The sequence below is a fragment of the Gymnoscopelus microlampas genome, assembly GCF_963454915.1.
Source record: "Gymnoscopelus microlampas genome assembly, chromosome: 13".
In the NCBI taxonomy this organism is placed as follows: domain Eukaryota; kingdom Metazoa; phylum Chordata; class Actinopteri; order Myctophiformes; family Myctophidae; genus Gymnoscopelus; species Gymnoscopelus microlampas.
The window spans coordinates 30,411,072-30,429,631 of NC_139950.1; the positions used below are offsets into that span (position 1 = coordinate 30,411,072).

General features: G+C 42.1%; 1 protein-coding gene across 2 annotated transcripts in view; it reads left to right on the forward strand.

Annotated features, from left to right (window-relative positions):
* The window catches only part of adss2 (adenylosuccinate synthase 2), a 463,865-nt gene extending 445,652 nt beyond the window's left edge, over positions 1-18,213 (forward strand). Inside the window, exons 2-13 of one of the 2 annotated variants that reach the window (XM_084075862.1) lie at positions 2,783-2,885; positions 4,553-4,621; positions 4,797-4,847; positions 4,998-5,064; positions 8,597-8,704; positions 9,067-9,148; positions 9,244-9,370; positions 11,705-11,859; positions 12,805-12,929; positions 13,228-13,325; positions 14,185-14,334; positions 14,549-18,213. In XM_084075862.1, coding sequence (XP_083931988.1) covers positions 2,783-2,885; positions 4,553-4,621; positions 4,797-4,847; positions 4,998-5,064; positions 8,597-8,704; positions 9,067-9,148; positions 9,244-9,370; positions 11,705-11,859; positions 12,805-12,929; positions 13,228-13,325; positions 14,185-14,334; positions 14,549-14,601 — 1,188 coding nt within the window. In that variant the 3' untranslated portion in view covers positions 14,602-18,213. Of the gene's footprint in view, positions 1-2,782; positions 2,886-4,552; positions 4,622-4,794; positions 4,848-4,997; positions 5,065-8,596; positions 8,705-9,066; positions 9,149-9,243; positions 9,371-11,704; positions 11,860-12,804; positions 12,930-13,227; positions 13,326-14,184; positions 14,335-14,548 lie in introns of both variants that reach the window. The other variant, XM_084075863.1, reaches the window with a different exon arrangement.
* Positions 18,214-18,560: the final 347 nt, after the last annotated feature.

The window sequence follows — 18,560 nt, forward strand, 5'->3', positions numbered from 1 at the left end:
GAATGCATCCACTACAGCTTGTTGTCAGAAGAGGGAAACATACATGCAGCCACTGTGACCCTCCTGTAGGGACAAAAATGACTGTCTTGTGTGATTTCAATTTAAATGTGGTCATTCTGCGTTGTCAGCATAATGTAAATAAAAACTTCTTCCAGTCAAAAACAGACTTTCAGAACAGAATGGAATCTCAAAATGATTGTGGTTGCCTGACAAAGTGACCGAGGCAATAGACACCACTGTAGTAGTAGGGCTGCACAATACAGAGAAAAATGATAGCGTGTATTGACTATACCTTGGGGCAAGGTAGCAAAAACAAATGTTAAAAAGATTTGCATCTTGTGCATGTTTACATTGGTAATCTACAGTAAACCGTTTTCACAGAGTACACAGAGTGCATGGCCCAAAGCAGAAGTATGTCTGTCATGTTTGGAAAAGGTCTACAACTCTTGCTGTCACTTTCCGGCTTCATGAATCTCAGAATTTCTGATATCAGTGTGTTTATGGTAGAAATTCATATTGTAATGACGATTAAAAAATAATACACATTGTGCACCACTCTTAGTAGTTGTTGTAGTACTAGCCATAGCCAAAAATGACTAGCCCTGGGAGATGTAAATTCCTTATTTTGCTTATCATGGCCTGTCAGCTGTCATGACTGCTCTCAGGTCATGAGATCTTGGGCATTTTGATATCGTAATGATATGGTATAAGTGTTGTCATTTTCTGGTTTTAATCACTTAAGCCTTATTATATAGAAAAACTGGAAAAATAACCGATCCACAAGCACACAATTCATTGTGATGCGACAAGCTCCAAAATCTGAATCCGCATTGGACTCAAAGATCTGGCATCGGTCGGGCTCTATTACTTGCCCTGGTAGAGGGGAGTGATAGAAGGACAGAGGGTGATATAACTAATATCAGCCCTGGGCCTGATAACACAACAGCTGACCAATCAGTGGAAGCTGAAATGCTGCCACACACTGTCACTGTAAGTGACTTCATTGCTGAAGGAACGGTATGTCAGACATAGCTACCACGGTGGCTATGTTGATCACCTGCTATTTTCTCCATGTGTCTGTGAGTAAATAAGGATATACGGTATGTAATAAACAAAGTATAATCCAGGCATTCATCGTAGCTGATACACTGGCCCTTGGTTGGATACGTTTAGGCAACGATGATAATGTCATGATGAGTTCTCACTGAGCGCTGCACGGTGGCTGCTCACTGCTACTTTCGATGGGTTAAATGCAGAGGACGAAATTACCCCAAGGGAACAATAAAGACTGTTTGTCATCCTTGACTTTTAGTTCAGATCAGGTTTGTTGCATTCCTGTCCTACAACTCAATGTTTCCGCTGATACACTATTATTTCACAACCGCCACTGTTGCTAGTCTTGTGTATATCTGAAGCCACTTGTGCAACGTGACCTGTCATGATGTTTTCAATCAGTGCTACACTTCCAGATTTCATGGGCCTATTAATTGTAGCACAGACAAGAGAGCCAGAAACTAATTGTTTGTGCCTATTGGCCCAGCTGTCTGACAGACTGCTAGGGATTAGCCTCTGGCGTTTTTTGTTGCTGCGCTAGCGACTCCTACAGGCTTGGGTGGCACCTGTCAGTGGGGGGTGTTGAACAGGAGACACTACATCCCCCCCAGTGAGGGCTCCTCACTGGCAGGTGAGTCAATAGGGTACAATAGCAGTTGCAACACAGAAATGTGTGCAAAGAAAACCAAAGTTCTACTTGTGGTGAGGCAGGCTATAGGGAACAAATACTGAGGCACTCCGTCTTCAGGTGAGATATTAATTTATTTAGCAGATGAGCAAGGCAACAGCTGACCCAACAGAAATGTGTGTGTGTGTGTGTGTGTGTGGGGGGGGGGGGGGGGGGTTAATTTGCTCAACAAGTTAATGTGGTTGAAAAAAGCAACATCAAACATACAGTAGACCATTATCAATATCACTTTAAACTAGCACAACAGACAGTATTCATGGACTGTCACCAGACAAAGTTCAGAGACAAGAATGTCCAACATTGATACAAGTACTCTTTGTGCATCTACATCTGTCGTGGTGTTCAGAGTCCTTAATGCAGTGGGTTTATTTGGTGGACACTGGACAGAGACCGGTAATGCCTCCCAGAGGGCGCCAGTTGGAAGAGGTGGTGGGCAGGGTGAGACTGAGAGGTGACTTTACCTGCCCTAGTGATTATGTCTTTGTGATAATAGACTGATTTGCTGACTATTATGCAGTGCAGTTGTTTGCATGTGTGACTGACCATGCTACCATCCTTACCAGACTGGTATGGATTAGGTGAGAATGGCCGGGTTAACCTGGACTAATTATAGGTAGTGACATACAAATTATTCACAGAGTGAATTTTTTACCAAGGTATATATATATACTGTAGAACAAAAACTATAAAATAGGTTTGATCTCTATGGTTTTGTGGGTGTAATATTAGGCCTAGTATTCACAGCTTAACCACGATACTGTGGTTGCCCTGTGCTGAGAAATGCTCTGTAACTTTAAATTCAAGTGAAACCTGACTGTGCCACCAAGCACCCCTTTTTGATTTGACTGCAGAAATCAGGACATTACAGGCCACAGTGCACTCCACTACAGTATATGTATGCTGCTTGCCTGCTTACTGCTTGTTGCTGCTGCTCAACTACTGGTATAAGCCTGCCTTTCAAGTTAATCTAAACAAACTGTCAGAAATTCCATTAACTTTGTTTCATTCCCTGTCCTTCTATTTGTCTCTATCTCTGTGCAGGGAGGTAACAATGCAGGGCACACAGTGGTGGTTGATTCAGTGGAGTATGACTTCCACCTCCTACCCAGCGGAATCATCAACCCCAAGGTCACCGGATTCATTGGTGTGTAACACACCCACACAAGTATTATATATGTGCATACATTGACTCTCAGGCATTCCCCACACACCCAGTTATGCATTCATACACGCCACATGCATGTGCAGGTCGTTCTTGTAGGGTCAACCTGCCTTGCATTTTTCTTGCTGAATCGATGAGGACAAATGTTCCGCCATTTTAGGGCGTTACTACCATACAATAAGAGTGACTGAGCATCATTCGCGACTGAGTCAGCCTGCAGCGTAGAACAGGTCCACTCATCTGCAGTAACTTAATTAGCTAATGGTTTCTTTCTGTCAAAGTTGTTTTCTTTCTCTGGCCCTGAGCCATCCTCACATCTGCAGTTTACCATGAGCAATATACTATAGACGCATAGCTTAGTTGCCAATACGTCAACATATATAGCTGAATAGTGAGTCAGCATTTTATCAGGTGGGTCTCCACATTGTCTTGGCACATACGGTTGATTGTAATTTGTAACGCATGCCATTTAGAGAACACGCCTATATTACCGTAAGAGCATAGGCTTCTCCTACTGTTAGTGAAACCTTTAAGGCAAGGCAAGGCAAGGCAGTTTTATTTGTATAGCACACTTCAACAACAAGGCAATTCAATGTGCTTTACACAAAACATCAAGCAAAGGAAACACAATTATAAAAATAACATCAGGATGCAAAAAACAAAATAAGTAAAAAATACTAACTAAACTAAAAGGTCTTCAGTCATGTTTTAAAAGAAATAAGAGTGGCAGTAGACCTGCAGTTTTCTGGGAGTTTGTTCCAGATATGTGGTGCATAAAAACTGAACCCTCCAGTGTGTTTGCTGTGCTATATTGATCATATATGATTTAGTAATAAAGTAATAATACATGAGAGGCCGCGGTTTATCGTGATTATATTATGCTATGGGTGTTGTTGGCAAAATGCAAAGTGCCTTATGTAGCTTCCATAATAAAGCTGCCAGTGTAGCCTTGTGTTATCGTCATTATACAGTGGAGAGCTTCAATGGGTTCCAATGGGGAGTTCCTATTTGTCAGGTTATGCAAATTATAAAATATTGCATAATCGGACTATACTGAGCTATCTTAGATGTATACTGAGCTTGTCCTCCCCAGCATTTATAGTCTTACCATCTGACAAGGGAGGATACGTTATGGCTGAAATCTTATCAATATGGCTGTTATACTAAAACCTGAGTTTGACTGACTAGCCATTCTAATGGCTACTCTAACACTTCAGTAATCTATCTGAATTGGCCGTAGCAAATTTCTATTCTTTAAATTGTGCCATTTTGTACCATTCGCCTTGGAAGGAAAAGGACACAAAATTCCATTCATCAGATAATGACTCACTTACCCCACCAGAGAGATGTTTTTTTAAATATTATATAGTGCTCTTTTAGCCTTGAGCATCTGTCTTTTAGTCTCTCCTGCTCTTCATTTGGTTGTTCTTGATTACTGCTCAGTGGAAAACCTAGTTTCCGTCCACATGAATTAAGTAAAGATGAAAAAAAGCCCATAGTCAAGCATCTTCTGGAAGCCAAATTTGTCGGCAAAGAGACAGCACATGCTGTACATATAAACAGACAAATGAACAGCGTCATTACAACATTTCACACTAATTGATTCTATACTTCTGAATAATCAGAGACTCAAAACTTTGTGATTTCAGGTAACGGGGTAGTGATCCATCTCCCAGGCCTGTTTGAAGAGGCAGCGAAGAATGAACGCAAAGGGAAAGGTGGGTGACATACAGTACATGTTTGGGACAAAACCAGATGGCAACAACAAAACATGTCAGTTTTCTGTCACAGAGTTTGACACGTGTGTGTGTGTGTGTGTGTGTGTGTGTGTGTGTGTGTGTGTGTGTGTGTGTGTGTGTGTGTGTGTGTGTGTGTGCACACACGCGCTTGTAGGTCTTGAAGGCTGGGCGAAAAGGTTAATCATCTCTGATAGAGCCCATATCGGTAAGTTCCACAAGGTCTTGTTCAAGACTTTTTTTTTTGTGTGTGGGTTTGTTGAGAGTGTAGGCACTTGTATGTATGTGTGTGTGAGTGAGTGTGCGCTGTCTTCTCTGCGGTGTGTGAGTGTGAGTGTCCTCTCTCTGCCTCCTCCAGTGTTTGACTTCCACCAAGCGGTTGATGGCGTTCAGGAGCAGCAGAGACAAGAGCAAGCAGGCAAGAAGTAAGAAACCTGCCATCGCTAACGATTGCCACATCTGACACAAGACATGGAATTTGGCCTCTAGAGGCTGTGCTGGGGGATGACAGGGGGATTCCCAAACCTTTCCATGACAAGGACCCCCAAATAGCCATAGCCTTTGGCTGCGTCCCCCCTTAAAAAATATTTTGACAATGTGACTAAAAATAGGGACGACATGTTGAAAGTGTTAGAATAATCTTATGAATTGAATTAGATTTGAAATTAAAAACGTAAAGATTCTTTTCCACCTTTTCATTTTCGACTCCTTTGCAATGATGCCCCCTGGTGGCCGCCCTGGGGGTCGCTACCCCCACTCTGAAAGCCTGTGGTCTAAAACAGATTCTGGTCAATAAGCATCTCTGTCATAAGGTTTAGTCAGTGTTTTTTAGCCTTTGTCCTAGAAGCCAGCCTGTTTGCTATCTGTTTTTCTATCGGTGAGCTGCCGTCCTGTAAGAATGTCACTGGTTAACTCTACATCTTCATTGGGTTGGGTGTCAGGAGCTGCCCAGGCATGCATACCTGTACATAACCCACCCACAGCAGCAAATTGTGAAATATGTGTTGAGGTGCGTTCAACAAGCTATTGTGCAACATTTGCATACTGTATGGTTCGCGAGTGTTTTGGAAAAATACCTCTGTTTATGTTTGAGATTAAACATTTGCAAACGGTAGCAAGCGGTAAGGAGATGTGGTGGCAAATGCAAATCCCCGCAGAGTCCAGAGTAGGATATTAATTTATCAACTGAACAAAATCTAACATTTGGTAAAAAATTGTTCCAGAACTAATGTTGAAAGTAAATAGTGTTAATTGCAATCGCTTGCGGCAAACAGTGTTCTTGAATGCACTTCTGGTTTGGTCTATGGCAGCATTTGCGTTTCTGGAAGTCCATTGCACTATTCTGACGTGGTCAGACCCACCGTCTCACGTCATCAAATCCAGCGACAGTGGGTCTGAATCACAAGTCAGCATGTCCCGGTTTTTGCCCGAGAAAATTTCAGGTAAGCCTCTGTTAGGCTGGGCTGTGATAATGGAAGTCTGTGGTTAGTCTAAGGAGGTCCGAATAAGGCTATAGTTTCGAACGCGACCCAAGGCACTTTATTCCATATCACGCCCGCTTTTCCTGTCTCTGTTCAGTGTCCTATCAAAATAACAAAGAATAACAATAATAATGTGACACCACTGTGCTCAAGCTCTCAGTCCAGGGTCTGGCACCAACTGGCATTGCTTGTCAGTCATTTGTAGGACTAACAGGCCATATTTTAAGAGAAAGGGTCAAATTAATCATGAGAGTTTTCACATCTTCCTGTTTGTCTCCAAAAAGGCCAGGAAGTGGTTGACTAATTTATCCCTGTATTCTATCTGTGAGTATGATGACTCATCCTGTACAGAGGAGGATTAGAGTGCGTCATTTACTGCCAGTTAATTCACCAATAAATGTTATATTGATGTCCTTCAATATGTACATACTGTGCATCATGCACATAAATGTCTTTATACTACATTTGGTGTACTAACATCTGCACCCTTAGGGACACTGACAGGGGGTAATGCAGACAGTGCCTGTATAGCAAGGTGACACTTCAATGTTTGCATTTCCTCAAGAAATGTTGAAAAGTTGGACTCATACAGTAGGCCTATATCTAATAGTGTGGCCATTAAATATTGGGTAGCTCAGCTGTGACCACACCTACCCAAGTTGCCTGGTATACAATACAGTATACCGTAATTACCGTATAGCCAACCTATATGTTTGTATTTAAGCCCTGATGAAGGCCCCAGTCGCCCAAAGCTTTTGAACTTTTTTGATATTTTTGCAACCCTGCACCTGTTTAAGATGTGCAGGGGGGGGAGAGTAGGGGGATGACATTCTGCAAATAGTCCGGCCGGCCGGGAACCGAACCGGGAACACGCTGACTCCCTAACGGTTAAGGAGTCAGCGAGTGAAATTAGATGATATGAATGGACGCAATTTCTGTCTACGGCCATTATAACTTAATGGCAAAATATGCGACAATATCATGCTATTAATCTCATGGCAATATCTGCCGTATGTAATCACAATGTGTCAGTGTTCCACTATTTATTCTGTTGTAACACACTAAGCATGTATTAGACAGTGAACTGTAAGCACATATGTGGGGAATGTTAAGCCCCCCTTGTATGGAGCAATAAGCCAAGAGGACCCAGAGCATTCCTGGCTTGAGCTGTGTGGTCTTTACTGGCTCAACAGCCAAAGCCCCACACATCCAGCCAGCTACTGTGTGTGTGTGTGTGTGTGTGTGTGTGTGTGTGTGTGTGTGTGTGTGTGTGTGTGTGTGTGTGTGTGTGTGTGTGTGTGTGTGTGTGTGTGTGTGTGTGTGTGTGTGTGTGTGTGTGTGTGTGTGTGTGTGTCTTACTAGTGTGTCTGAATGGACCAGTCGTTGTAAGCTTTCAGCAGATTGTGATAATTGTCGGACTGAGTACCAGGCATAGTGACTACTAGTAGCCACCTAGAGGTGACACAGCAGAAAGCAGGATGAGATGGAGACAACAAAAAGGAGGATGAGGAGATACTTGTACAACACTCCCCCACAGTACACATCATATAAGGAAAAGAGTTCACTGTTGCAGCTTCGCAGTTCTGCCCGGTGCGAGGGGGTTGTGTACGGAGGGCCTTTGATTCATGGGACAAAACAATACTGAAATAGAGACATAGATGGAGAGCCACTATTAAACGAGGCAATTCACCTATCACCTTGCATTTCAATTCTAATGAATGTTCCATTCTGGAAATGGCTCTGAATTGTCCGAAACGTACACATGGAACATAGTTCCAATCGATTCAATGTAGGTATTATTTAGTCACAAGTTCTTTTTATTAGTTGTAATTGGATCAATAGCAGTGGCTCAGGGGTAGAGTGGCCGGTAGAGCGGCCGGATGGGAATCACAAGGTTCCTAGTTCGATCCCGGGCTCCCCCAGAGTTAGTGTCCAAGTGTCCTTGGGCAAGACACTGAACCCTACATTGCCTCCAAGGAGTCGGTCGGCGCTAGCTTGCCACCATTGGTGTGTGAATGTGGGAAAAGTGAGGACATGGTGGCTGGCATCGACTGTTCGCCGCTTCACCTCCCAATGTCCCCCAACCCTGTATGAATGAATGAACCATTGTAAAGCGCTTTGAGCACTTGGAAAAGCGCTATAAAATGCAATTCATTATAATATTTATAAAATCCTCAAACAGATTTAATAATTTTCACTTAATTTATAACTAAATACTTATAGCAAAAATGGCAGATCTACAAGCTCACAACGTGTTTTTGCATCGTATGACGAAATAGGGTATTCATTTACGATAAAACAACAAAAATAGTTGGAGATCGAAGATTTCTGACTAACTGCAATGATATATTGGAAAGATATTGGTGGAAAAGGGGTATGTGTCACAAGAGGAAAGTTGGAATGTTACATCACTTCATTTAATTGAAGGTCATATGGTTTAACTGGCTATGTATTTATTTATTACTCTCTCTTTCAGCCTGGGAACAACGAAGAAGGGGATTGGTCCAGTGTACTCTGCCAAGGCGGCGCGAAGTGGCCTCAGGATATGTGACCTGCTGGCTGACTTCGATCAGTTCTCGGAAAGGTCTGTCCCGCAACACTAGAGCACAGTCACATCTCAGGTCCCAGAGCACTAGGCTAGAGCACAGTCACATCTCAGGTCCCAGAGCACTAGACTAGAGCACAGTCACATCTCAGGTCCCAGAGCACTAGACTAGAGCACAGTCACATCTCAGGTCCCAGAGCACTAGACTACATCTCTGGCTTTAAAGCACAAGAGCATTCACATCTCTGCTGTCAGACAACAACAGCACATTTACATCTCTGACTTTAAAGCTGTTCTGCTCCTTTTAATTGCGTGCGTGCGTGCGTGCGTGCACACAGTGTGAAATGAGAGAGAAACAGACACAGAACATTAAGTATTGATGATCATGACTTGTGTTGCAGGTATAAGCTCCTGGCCCAGCAGTACAAGGCCATGTACCCCACGTTGGAGATCGACATAGAGGGAGAGCTACTCACACTAAAGGTAACGGTGATCAAATCCAGAACAGCTTTGTTTGAATGAAACAAAACAAAACAACAACCTCTCCTTGGAATAACACTCTGTGTTTGTGCATGTAGGACTCTGTGGAGAGGATTAAGCCCATGGTGAGAGATGGCGTGTACTATATGTACGAGGCTCTTCACGGCCCCCCTAAGAAGATCCTGGTGGAAGGGGCCAATGCGGCGCTGCTAGACATCGACTTCGGTCAGTACTCCACCATGACTGTTTAACAGCGCACGTACACTGTAAAATTTGTTGATTCTGTTGATTTATCTCTAAGTAGTGTAGAAATGGAACCAAATGACCCGAAGGGATCCACCTGATAAAATTCTACTTACAATAACACTTACGTTACTTACTGATGCGCTTTGAAAAAGCCTGCTTGGAACTAATAGATATGGTGAGTTGACTTAACAGCTACTACAGTGATATGGTGTCCACAGTTGACGTGCATGCTCCCTGTTGAAACCTTTGGGACATCAACTTGTACTGTGCATGAATACAAATGCACCCTGCACCAATGTCAGTGTGTTGGTCCGTTAAACATTTTGTAACTCAGTTTTGTACAGTAGGTGTTTTCTAGAAAACACATACAGCGCACCCACATTTTCAAATCTGGAACTTTTTTTGTAAAAAACTAAACATAACTTCATCTATTCTTTCGTTTGAATATCATTTTCTTCAGATAATGACTGTTATCAGCCTCCACATACAAGCCTCCCAGACATTACAGTATGTTTCAAAACAGACATGTTTTTATCCAGGAGCCTGGCGGCAGTCAGCAGATTAAATTACAGTCAAGGTCTGACACAGTCGTTGTCATAACAGCACACATACAGTACAGTACGTGCTCTTAGCATTCTGCCAGGGCATTATCCTGTGATTAAGAATCACAGTATTATGCACACGGCCTTGTATCAGTCTGCCAAACACTAATATAGCTGCTTTACAAGAGTGTTACAGACAGTAATTCACCAAAGTGATCTCCACTATTCCTCTGTGGCTTCCTTTTGATCATGTGTTGTTCAGAAGTCTAACAAACAAGTAAATAAAGCACGCACATCCAAGGTTTAAAATACCAGGCGGTGGGCAGAAGCAAACATCAAAAAGGAATAGGAATAGAGTATGCATACTGGATCAAGCTCCACAGGGTTTTTTACGTTTAATCTTATTTTTTTACAATGTTTCAAGCCTGGTCTGAGAAAGAGCTACCAGGCTTGAAACGTCACTTGGGTGGTAATCTCAATAAAGAAAATACCGTAGGAGCTTGATCGAGTGTGCGGATTCCTTTTTTTATTCCAAAATCTGTGTTTAGTAAATAACAATATCATTAAATAAAAGTACATTGTTAACAATATATTATGTAATATATTATATAATGACATTAGTCTCTGACATGGTTTACACTACACCTATACAATACATTTTTGATACGCCCAAGACCAAGGTGGCTGTCACCTGAGGAACACTGTCCAATCCAGACAACAGACAACAAAACCAGACTCAAATTACATTCAACTCAACTGAGCATTTAGTGTGCTGGCAGTTGACAGGTGTATGTGGTTCATTCTTTTGAAACAGCTTAGTGATTAACTGGCCCATTAACCCAGGCAAGCTCCGCAAGTGTCTGCCAACACAAATTTTAGCTCATCAAGCTTGACTGGTTCTGCAAACTGGATATGATGGTGTGTTAGATAACAATTTGCCGGCTGTTAAAGCAGTTCTGACTGGGATGTGTTGGCCAGAGGGACAGACCGGTCAGAGCTGTCCTTGACAGTGGCGGGAGATGGATGCGGATTAGGCCAGTCGGACGGACATGTCTGGACAGGCACACAATCGAATCACTCAGCACTGTCAACACGGGGCTTTGCATGGAAACAACAGTCGTCACCTCCCCCCAAGTCCTATGCTCATGCCTTGCTTTTATGAAAATGACCAGTGAGAAATTAAATCCTCTCGGGTGGAACACAAGCACGCCTCACTCCACCAGTTCATGTCACGAGTGGATATGCTGCATATCTCAGTCTTGAAATTTGCTGCCTTCATGTGTTGTGCAATGATGGAAAACCTGGCACGGATAGAAAACCCCAAAAAATGATATGTTTTCTTTAGCACTAAGCCCTCTTCGGTGTTCTATAATCTCATATTGTATAACAGGCTTTGTGCTGAAATGTGTACCGGTATATATTTTTGGTAGGACAATGTGTGTAATTGCCTTAACTTTAAAATAACTTTTCTAGACAATGCACTCTTGGTAAAAGAAGTTTGAGTTCTGTTCACGTCCTCTTAAATACATTTTTATTTATTGTGTTCTTATTTTATATTTCATTTTATTTCATTTCTTCATCTCTCTCCCTAGCCCTTGTTATATTCGGGAAGAATATTTCTGCTTAATTTATGTTCCATCGTATGTCGGTCGAAAATAGAAAATCTACAAGCTCACAAAGCATTGCATCTGATCTTCTTGCAACACTGTCGCATGACAACATACAAACCAACAGTTTTTCCTGAGTTTGACCTCTCTGTTTTCCTTTGCAGGTACATACCCGTTTGTGACGTCATCTAACTGCACGGTAGGCGGCGTGTGCACGGGCCTGGGCATGCCCCCTCAGAATGTGGGCGAGGTCTACGGGGTGGTCAAGGCCTACACCACCAGGGTGGGCATCGGCGCTTTTCCCTCAGAGCAGTGCAACGTAAGGGAACACACACACATGCATACGCAGACACCTATTGTTGTTGTCAGGTAGAACCCTTGTATCTCCATATTTATGAATACCCTAATTTGTAAAAAATAAATAAAAAAAATCTAACACTCTGAAAAAACAAAGAATATTTTTCATCAGGAGGTCTTTCTCTGGTACCTTCATATATTCCATGCTCAAAGGAAGACTTGAATTCACAATGTGAATCCAGGAGACCCCTGAAGTAGCCAAACATAAGTTTGTTTTAAAACAGCACCATCTACTGGACTGACTGCCACCAGTCAACAGATGTAGGAACATTTACTAGTGAAATTTAACTTCAGTACATACATGCAATGTCCTGGGTTCAAACCCCACTGCGGTCACCCTGTTTTCTCCCTGTATTCACAGGAGTTTCCTTCTGGTGCTCTGGTTTTCCCCCACACCAAAAGATATACATTATGCGTGTCAAGGAACTGTCCTTGACAAAGGCACTGGCCTTGAAGCTTGAGCTGGTCCCTGGGCCTCCCACTGCTCCTAATACCTAGGATGGGCTAAATGCAGAGGACACACTTTTTGTGGCCTATATGCACAATTTATGTCCGCATTGTCGCAGACTTTACTTGAGGGAATAACACATAACCCACATCCGAAAGGGCATGGAAGAAGCTGGCAAGAAGTTTACATGTTAGCTCATACTCTCACTGGTGATTCATACTGTGTGCACTGTGTAGTTCTGTGTGCACTGTGTAGTTGTTTGTCCTATGATGGCATCATGACAATTTCTTAATTTAATCTGGTTTGATCCAACAACATTACTGTTTCACTTACAAACAGGGAATGAACAACAAACACTGCATTGTTTAAATCAGCTTAAACAGACTGGTCAGCGGGGTAAAGGTACTGTGCCACAAAGAATTCGGTCGTGCAAACCTTTTGTCCTTTGGTTTTCTGTAGGAGATTGGAGAGCTACTTCAGACCAAGGGGAAGGAGGTGGGCGTGACCACAGGCAGGAAGAGGAGATGCGGTTGGCTTGATCTGGTGCTCATCAAATACGCCCACATGATCAACGGCTTCACAGCGTGAGTTCTAAGTGCCTTGTACATGTATGTCTGTCTGTAACGTGTCTTTTTGTCCTATGTGTGTATTTGTGTTATTGTTCATACAGGATGTGTGTGTTATTCCATTGTACTTCTTTATATGAGGGGCTATTTTAGGTTTAGGGTTAGAATTAGGGTTAGTAACTGTGTATACAGTACTGTATATATGCTATGTGTGTGTGTGTGTGTGTGTGTGTGTGTGTGTGTGTGTGTGTGTGTGTGTGTGTGTATGTGTGTGAGTGTGCGTGTGTTTGACCTTCATGTCACTCTTGTCCTCCAGGCTTGCAGTCACTAAACTGGACATCCTTGACATGTTCCCTGAGATCAAAGTGGGCATTGCTTATAAAGTGGACAACCAAAATATACCTCACTTCCCAGGTGCGTATACTGTAGGTCTAAGTCAGGAGTATTAAACCCTGTTGTTTACACAGCATTTACACCACAGCTGTGTAAATTAATTCCATAAGAAAGAATGAAGGAGTTAGGTAATCTACTGAGGCAACTCTCTTTAAACAGCCGAACTACAATTGAACGCGTTGTGAGCTAGACTGGCAATTTTTGTTATTTCTTGTAAAATGAACTACATACATGAACACGGCGTAGTGTCATCAGCGCGTCATAGCTGGGGGCGGAGTCAGCGATGGGGGAAAACATTGATTCACTCTCGTTAGTTACAGTGGGAGTTACGTGATTTTCAACTCAGATGTTTTAATAGAATAGCCATTTTTAAATTAATTGCAATGTCTTTGCAACATTGATTCCTTGTTGCCAATGGACAAAAAAAACTGAATGGATTGTTGTCCTTATATTATTAAGGACTGGACCAAGGTATCTACAGCTATCTGTTTGAGTCGCCTGGTAAGAACTTAACACAGCAGCTCTTCGGCATTGTAGGTCGTTGGTTTCTATGAGCCAAACTCAATATTTTCCCCACGCTAAAACCGGATGTGACGTTTGTGGGCGTTCCTGTCTATCTCCGTGTGTATATATATAGGACTCCGCTTGAAATAGTTCTAGTAAACTTGCTTGGTTCTCAACACAGAAAAGTAGGTAAAGGGGGCGGGCCCGTACTTTAAAAGAAAAACTTTTCGTCTATAATGACATGCCCAAAATAGGGAAGCCAGCTTGAAAGTGGGCTCTACTAGCAAATTAATAAACGGCTCTGCTGCCGTTTCAGTAACTTCATATCCTTGTGTGCCATTCCAAGCGGTGAGATCATATGTTGTTCCCATTCTAGCCAACCAGGAGGTGTTGCATCGCGTGGATGTCCAGTATGAGACACTGCCCGGCTGGAATAGCGACACGTCGGCCGCCAGGAAATTTGAGGAACTGCCTGAAAACGCCCAGAAATACATCAACTACATCGAGGAACATGTGGGAGTGCCAGGTACACAAATACACACACACAAGCACAAATGTATGCAAAAACAACCATGTTCTTTTCATACTGTACAATGTTGTCAGAAGAATCATAATCCCCCATTAGAAATGAGTTTTCTCAGAAAATATTCTGTTTACACAAACCCTTTCTGTGCAATGTTAAGGTACGGTCTAGCAATGAAGTGTAACCTGTATGTACATGTTGGTTCTGTTTTCCTCAGTGAAATGGATTGGAGTGGGGAAGTCCAGGGAATCCATGATCCAGCTGTTTTAGGCGGGACAAAAACAAAAGGGGACATGCAGCGAAGAACAAACCACACGCTAAATTAACACTCCCTATACGCGGCCGGCCTCGCCTTTCTCAGCTCTACACCACAGGGGCGAGGGATATGGCCTTCACATCCACAGTTACTGTTGCACCACTAAGTCGGACTGCTAGTCTGCTTGGACCCTACCAGATTAGAGTCCATCAGACTGACATCCCTGTACCAACAGCTCCTTGTGTCTCTTCAACGGATTCTGTCGAAGCCCTAAGACGGCATCTTACACTTCCTACCGCGCACCCTCGGATCATTGCCTTTGTCTTTTATTCGCCCCTGTGCATGTCATATTCAGTGCCCTCGCGCACAGACGTACACATGCCACTAAACTATCATGGACTTCAAGCGAAGGACTCCACTACCCCGCACACTCACACACAGAGGATTGCTTCCCTAAAGAAACTGCCCACGGAACGTGGGTTGGTTATCGGCTGTTGCTCCAAGTGTATTTGTGTTAACCTTTGCTGTGTGTGTTGGAAACCATGCTGTGCCACTCCATTGTAAGCCATGTAAAATGGTCCTTGCACTATAGGTGCTTATGAAAAACTAGGAATAACTTGGCACAGATGGTCCCTTGGTATTTTAAATAATTATGTATCAGTCACTTGTCACAATGTGGGGATAAAGTTAAGTTTTATACTTTATTTATCCTCATGGGTTCATTTGTCGACTGCATTTAGCCTATCCCAACTGAAAAGGTCAGGAGCAGAACGTCTCTGTATTGGCAATTAAGTTCATCTAAAAATTAGATAAATGTTTTTTACCTAGCAATACACATTGGTTCCAATGAAGAAAGCCACCAGTGCTGGCAAGCCATTTTCGAGTCCATTAACTTCAGACATCTCCCCATAATGTGACAAATGGCTGCTGAAGGAAAATCTGGACTAAACCTTTATGTCACAATATATGTTATGCCAACAAGTGAGATTCTCATTTACCAATATACAGGGTCTGAGGTAGCTATCCCTTGTGCTGTTAACGGTGAACAAGACAAGTGGGGAGTACAGGTGAGAGTCAATATTGGGGCTTTTCCCATCATAGATGATTTACTGAATTATGCCCGCATAGCCACCATTCTAGAGTCCCAGGACCATCCCCCCTCTGAACAACCTTAGCCTGAAAGGGGGTGGCTCTTTTTTTCCGGCTGTTAAATGTTTTCAGATGTCAACCTGTATACATTTTAAGCTCCTTGAAAAGGTAATTGGCTAAAAGTGACATAGGGTTATCCCCGGTGACATTCTCACTTTATATCGACCCTCTAGGCCGCCTGGATGCCATAGCCGTCGCTAAAGCATGTCATACCATTTAAAACCTCAACCTGTATGCGGTTTTGTGGATAAATTGAGGGCTAAAAACGGGAAGATAAATTTGCTAGAAGGAGACTTTAACTTTAGCAGAGAAACACTAGGATCCATATATTCCATGAGAAAGATATTACAGTGATTTTTGTGCAGGTCCAAGCCCAAATGACCCCAGCCGTCCCATGGGCCAGTTTGTTGTGACTTTTCTTACTAATACAGATGTACATTTTGACAGGGATATGCTACATTTTTCATCCACAATCTCTATTCAAAAGGCTTCATGGTATGACTTGGTCCTTAACAGAGAAAACAGTGGAATGTATCTCAGTGCCATTTTACAAGTAGAAAGATTTCTATTCCGTTTATTTGTAATATTTTAGGCAGACACTAATTCAAAATGTGAACATTTTGAAGTGCCATTCTCAGGGCCGAGTTCACAGAATCATTAGCCAAACATGTATTTTATGTTACATAATATTAAGCCTATTCATACTTTAGAGTTACTCCTTTGCTTTGATTAATATTGGGTGCGTGCAGTACCATTTTGTGTGTGTGTGTCTGTCTGTCTGTCTGTCTGTCTGTCTGTCTGTCTGTCTGTCTGTCAATGTTTTGGGGGAAGAAATGTACCCAAACTTAATACTTTATGGGGTGAAATAATTAAATGAATAATTGATTAAACAATGAACAGAAGATTAATAATCAAATGTTTGTAATTAACTAATCCGTTTAGTGAAAAGAAATTCCAATATGGGCCATTTCACATTACATGAATGCTTCCACATTTTGAAAAGAAATGTTTTTGATTGCTGGGTAAACGTTAAGCAATTTCAAGATGTCTTTTTGGGTTTAGAACTTCATATAGAAATTGCACAAAGTAAGGGATATCATTATCAATGATATTTAATCCATGTCTTATGTTTGCCTTGCATATATAGTACCAAATGCTGTCTGGTAGAAAATGTTTGCACTGAATATGGAACGAAAGGGATTTTAAAACAATCTTCATAATTATGCTGCTCACTACCCAGTTACTGTTGCCTGTAAACCATGTACCTCCAAGCTATGTTACCCCCCCCCCCCCCCCCAAATCCATTGCGTAGTTTTGAGAAACAAAGATGTCAGTCTTAAAATAAGATTGATTTTCTAGTACTAGATTTGTTTTCTGATTTGAGTTTTATCAAAAAATAGCATGGTGTTGGCTTGTTTTTAGGCTATATATTGTGGAAGATTGATTCCCTGTACATGGTCTAATTTTTTGTTTTTGTCAAGCTGGCACATTTCAAAAAGTTGATGAGAAAAGTTTGAGTGGGTTTCTCCAATCTTCCCTGCTCTATCGTCATTTCTCTCTCTCATGCTACCCTGTCCTGAGTCTTCAGGGCAGACTTTGCCTTGGCACCCGGTTAAGACTAATGAATGTGTACATAGACTCACTACACACACACCACACAAATACATAGCAGATTGGGCCAGATTGGCCCCAGTGTGCAAGTGTTTAGTCTTCACTTCGACACACACACACACACACACACACACACACACACACACACACACACACTAATTAAACTCTGGTGAGAGATGTGTGTAGGGTGGTTCTATGTTGCGTGGCTTCTGTGTAATCTCATTAATTAATGGCACCTTTTAAAACATTGCCAGTGTGCGATCCCTTTACAAGACTACACAAAGCCAAATTCAGGTGCATTTGCATGAAAGGAGGTTTTAGGCGTGCTAAAGAATTGTGTATGAAATGTGTTTGGGTGAAGTTGGAAGGAGAGTGATAGACACTCTACTTAGTTGAAATAGCTTATCTCCTTTGTCGACCATGTTGGCAGGACAACTCTTTGGGGCATGACAAAGGCTAACATTTAAGGATTTATTTATTTAAGAGCTATGATTGAGCTGTGGGCTTTCAACTGCATATTGGCTTTATTGGCTCAAATTGTATGGCCTCCAACACAGACTGAGTTGCTTGACCAGACTGGCCCATAGACCGTGTCTGAAAGGTCATGGTACAACCTGTAACATACAGTATGCATACAGTTTCACATGTCTCACTTCCTGAAGATATAATATTAATGTGTGGCCATGGTAAGTTTAGGAAATTGTTTCATTTTTCTGACATTGAACTCTGAAAAGGTTCTAGCTGAAAAGCTGTGCCCTGCCAGAGTTAGAAAAGCTCATTTCCAAATCCAAATGTGTGGTGTCAAGATGTTCTTGTGATTAACGTGTCCTGAATTACCACATTAAATCAGTACCTCGGGGATACCATATGGTCAGTAATACAAGATTGTTTTGCATGAGGAAAAATGTAATTATGCATTTAGGATTATTATTATTTTGTAAGCGCCAATATGAGACTTCATACATATTTGTGTGCTAGGGCCATTCAAACAAACCAGAGGAGAAATGTTATGTCCACATCATTCAAGGAACCAGGGTGAAGTTCACACTGACACTGCAGATCCACTAAAGCCTCATTTATACTTGGTTGCATGCTGATTGATTGATTGATTGATTGATTGAATACTTTATTTAGAAGTTTGCAGAAAAAAAGCACATGAAAGTACAGTTTAATACAAGGTCAACTAAATAGGATTAAAAAGCCCATGAAAGCC